This window comes from Oryza glaberrima, chromosome 9 (assembly GCF_000147395.1).
Source record: "Oryza glaberrima chromosome 9, OglaRS2, whole genome shotgun sequence".
NCBI lineage: Eukaryota > Viridiplantae > Streptophyta > Magnoliopsida > Poales > Poaceae > Oryza > Oryza glaberrima.
This window is the reverse complement of record NC_068334.1, coordinates 19,032,016-19,036,878: the sequence shown is the minus strand read 5'-3', so window position 1 is coordinate 19,036,878 and position 4,863 is coordinate 19,032,016. Positions and strand designations below refer to the sequence as shown.

Here is a 4,863-nt window from a genome sequence, read left to right as displayed (position 1 = left end):
TAATTCATGGCATGTACTTCGTCCGTTTTAAAATAATACTTTCTTCGTTTCACGATGTAAGTCATTTTAGTATTTTTCATATTTATATTGATGTTAATAAATCTAGATAGGTATATATGTCTAGATTCATTCGCTTTAATATGAATGTGAGAAATGCTAGAATTACCTACATTGTGAAACGGTGGGAATAATATTTGACGAATAACATATTGAACAACTATGCAATTAATGTATTGACTGATGACTGATTATTTCACTATACATATCGTAAAATATTTTTTTAACGAATCGGCATCCGACTGTGTCCATTTCATTGAATATATTGGGAAAAAGATATCGCAAAATATTTGATCCTATACTAGAAGAAGAAAGACTAGAGCGACAGATAACGACTATTATTGCATCTGAAAACATGAGAGTGAAATCAAATGAGAAAGGAAACATGACCAATGGCCGACGAATCCACCTGTCTCAATCATTTAAATTTTCGGTCCACTCCAATCTTAGCGATGAACTCGACGATATTTTTGTCGGAGCTGCCACCTTCACACATGGCATTTCTGGCCTTCTCCTTCCAACCATTAGCATTCTCCATGAACTCCTTGCTCCTCTCCCCTTCCATCACCTCCCTCACACACCTCTCCAACTCCTCCTTCCTCACCACCCCCTCGCCGTCGGGCCGCACCCGCACCCCAACACGCCACACGTCCTCAATGTACTTGGCATTCATTGTCTGGTCTGACCACTGCGGTACCGCCACCATTGGTACACCGGCACTCAACCCCTCTGTCGTTGAGTTCCACCCGCAGTGCGTCACGAAGCACCCCACAGCTGGGTGTGCCAGCACCTCCAGCTGCGGGCACCACGTCACGATGAGCCCTCTCTCTTGCTTCGCCGCCTTGGCGGCGAAGCCCTCCGGTATCTTGGAGGTTTCCGATGCCCTCACCACCCAGAGGAAGGGCTTGCCGGTGTTGTACAAACCCTCCGCCACCTCGGCCATCTGCGCCGGGCTCGGCGTCGCCACGCTGCCGAAGGAGACGTACGCCACGGTGCGCGGTGGTCTCGCCTCCAGCCAGGCCTTCGTCTCCGTCGTCGGCGAGAAGAGGTGGAAGCCGTACGACGTGTCGTCCGGGAGGCGGTTGTCGAGGTACGCCGATGGCACGGTCAGCCCCACCGTCTTGGCCCGCCACGCCGACGCCATGTGCTCCGCTTCCTACCAACACGCGACGACATTGATCGTGATCGGCTTGCACACGCCATGGACAAATTTATGGCGAGCTTGGATCAGATCACGTATATATACCTGTGGCTGGAGCTCGTAGAAGGAGTTGACGAGGACATGGTCGGCCATGTCCAGGCCCTTGAACTGGTTCACCAGAAGGTCGAGGTACGCCGGGCTGTCCTCCGTGTTCGCCATGAACGTCGGCACGTCGTCCAGCGTGAGGCCGACGGAAATCCCGGGCAGCCGTAGCGGCTCCTCGCCGTCGGCGGCGAGCGGCAGCTCGACCCGGCCCGTGAACACGCTCTCGTACGCCGCGTTCACCGCGCACGCCTGCGTGAAGAAGGACGCGGTCGCCGCACCGTGGTGCGCCGCCACGCGCGGCGCCCAGCTCAGGAACGAGTCGTACACCACCGCGTCCACCGGCCGGCCCTGCTCCGCCTCGGCGCGGAGGAGCGCGTCCATGGTGTCCGACCCGCGCGACTCCAGCCGGGACAGGTACTCGCCGGCGCTGCCGGCCTCGTGGAAGCCGCCGGCGTCGTAGCCGTCGGAGTAGGCGGCGACGTGGACGGCGCCCGTGGACAGCGGCTCGCCCTGGCGGAGGATGAACCGCGTCACGGTGAGGGTGCACCGGACGCCGCCATGGCCGGCGAGGCGCTTGCCGAACTGGAGGATCGGGTTGATGTGGCCTTGGCTCGGGTACGGGAGCAAGACGACGTGGATGCCGCCGCCGCCGCCGCCGCCGCGCTCTGAGCTCGCCATGGCTGCCACTAGACTAGCTCTGTGCTGCTTTTGTGAACTGTGATACGCTTGCACGAGCAACCCCGGTTATCTTGGACGGTTTTTATACTGTGCTCGCGTGTCAGGTGGTCGAGCTACTGATAATTTTTATTCAGTTTTAAATTGTCGAATACTGTCAAAAAACGAAGTTCACAAATGTAATTTGGCTTCACCAACATTGTAGTTGTCGTGGCCTTCAAGCTGATTTAGATAGCTATTACCTACTCCAATTAGCTAGGGAGTGGTTAATTAAGTAAGCAGCAATGCCAATTTGCCATGATCAATTCAGATTATAAAATTGTGCAGCCGTGATTTATCCTCTTTTCTGGGTCTCTCTCCGTCTAGTTTAGGTGAGCAAATTCACGAGAGTAGTGACACACAGCACTTGTTATTTTTCGTAACGTCCATAGACCATAGTAATCAAGTACTGCATGTGTACATCTGTCCTTTTTTTTCACCTTCATAGCTTAAAACTCATTCTTTTAAAGATAGAAGTAGTAGCTAGGAATATAGGGCACTGTTTATGAGAATTTATAGTTATAGAATTAAAAAAGATAAATTTAAAACCATGAGCTGCTAAACACAACTTTTCATATTCTCACGCACTGACTATTTATCGGATGTTTTTCAAAATCGTAAGTTTCCTAAAATAGATCTAGTAGTCTTTAGATTAATAAAGAGAGGTACTACACACTACTATACCTATTATTGACAATTTTTGGACTTCAGGGTGTGTTTAGTTCACGCCAAAATTGAAAGGTTGGTTGAAATTGAAACGATGTGACGGAAAAGTTGAAAATTTGCGTGTGTAGAAAAGTTTTAATGTGATGGAAAAGTTGAAAGTTTGAAGAAAAAATTTTGAAACTAAACTCGGCCTTAGAGAGGTGGAGATTTCGAGAAGCCATTGGGAGTATCCAGCTAGTGAGAAGCTAAGTTCTTGGCCACTAGTTTATTTTTTAAATTTTGTAGATATTCATTTCAGAATCTGGGATGATAATTTGGATTATCTAGAGGACCTGAGATTATGTCAGAAGCTATAGCTATTTAGAAAGCTCTCCTAAACACAATCATGGTGTTAAACTGTTAATTGACCATACATTCAGTAGCGTTGATGTATTCATATTAGCGGTGCCTCGTTAATTAGTGTCAATAATTAACTGATATGGAATGGTAGATGTTTGAGTGCTAGCTTCTTCTGTTCTCGAATAATTGACAACTATTACTATCTAACTCTAACCGCAAATTACATCTCAGATGGTTGGATTTGATCAAATAAAATTTATAAACTTTTTTCTTCAAAAAGATGTGGTTAAAGTTTGAAATTGAACACTACCAATGTCAATATATTATTCCAGAAACGGAGGTAGCACCACGCAGCGGTTGTTTTCTACGTTAATTGTGGCGAAAATGATAGGTTGTACATGTAACCAAGTACTGCGTGATGTCTATTTTTATGCCTCGTATAAGGATTTCATTATGGGTTCCTTTCATGCATGAAATGAAGCTGCATCTATCATTAATTTCTCTTCCAAATCTGTGGTGATAGCATGACGATAACGCCGTTACTATACGCACGCTTTATGATGGAGGTAAGCGGAAACTCTTTTAATCTCACTCGAATCGAATTTTATAAATTAGTTATTAATTTATTATTTTGTTAAAATTTGTAGAAATTAAATTTGAACGTGTATATTTGTGAAATGATATATTACCTATTAATATACCTTGTCATTTTTTTTAATTTTTTAATTAACATGTACTAAACGAGAGTGAACGTTTCTGGGTTCGAAAATTATATCCCTCCCCTAAGCTAGAGGTAAGCCAAAAACTGATAGAGTTGGATCATCGATTTGTTTCCGTTGGAGAAACGGGACGAATCACAAATGGGATAGCAATAGCATTGCCTTATTTCCATATTTTTGTTCCGTGTATCAATGAACTTTCGAGACCAGTTAAGTGCCAGGTAGGGAGCTAGTGACGTCATTGGGCTCGCAATCTTCGTCACCAGTGACATCTGAGCTTCTCTTGTCTGCATGCAGGCCAGTAGCGGCATGTTATCATCACTAACCGGTGTCCCTGCCATGCTGTCGTTGGTCATTTTACGTCATAGCACACGTATTCAGCTTGAAGCTCTCGTTAAGGCTTCTACAATGCGCTTGCGTGTCCGGCCTTCAGCCTCAGTCTCCCAGATAGATATTCCTAACCATGTTTTCCTCTCCTGATATCGAGTGAAGACCCACGGATCCTAACCAAGACTCGTGTTTATTGTTAGATTTTACTAGCATTCGTCAGAACCGACCCACACTCGTCGTGCCCCACGGGCCGTCAGGGAAGGAATAGGAAGGAAAGGGAGCTCATCTCGGCGGTCAGAGAGGGAGCCCGTCAACCTCCGCCGCCCCCTAATCTGTGCTGCCGAGAAGAGGTCGGCTCCGCAGGTCGTGACCCCTTGCTCCACATCGCGTCGTGCCATGCTTAAACTACCCGCCATCGCCCAGCTCATCACCGAGGAGTTTCCGGTGAACTCATGACCCCTCGACCATAACCGAATCGGAAGCTTGAGACTGCCGATTGAGGGGGAGAGCTCAAGGTTACCGGCACGAACCATGATGACGTCATCATGGTTGTTGGCAAGACGACATGGATGCCACCGTGCTCTGAGCCCGCCATGGCTCAGCTGCCACTAGCTCTGCTGCTTTGTGAACTGTCCTAGACTGGCCACATGATCGAGCTAGCGGCCCGGGTATCGTTGACGGTTTATATACTGTGCTCGTGTGTACTACTCAGTACAATTATTTTTAAGGATTTGCTCAAGAAGATGATAGCTACTACTCTTGGTGCAATAATTTTGTGAGCAATGCTGGAAA

The 4,863-nt window shown here is 47.4% G+C and overlaps 1 protein-coding gene across 1 annotated transcript; it reads right to left on the bottom strand.

The window, feature by feature from the left end:
- Nucleotides 1–219: 219 nt before the first annotated feature.
- On the bottom strand, nt 220–2,029 carry LOC127784189 (UDP-glucosyltransferase UGT13248-like). Its single transcript, XM_052311380.1, has 2 exons — nt 1,304–2,029; nt 220–1,213 (listed from the first exon to the last, which is right to left on the bottom strand). The coding sequence occupies exons 1-2, from the start codon at nt 1,979–1,981 to the stop codon at nt 476–478; spliced, it is 1,416 nt and encodes a 471-aa protein (XP_052167340.1). The 5' UTR covers nt 1,982–2,029; the 3' UTR covers nt 220–475.
- Nucleotides 2,030–4,863: the final 2,834 nt, after the last annotated feature.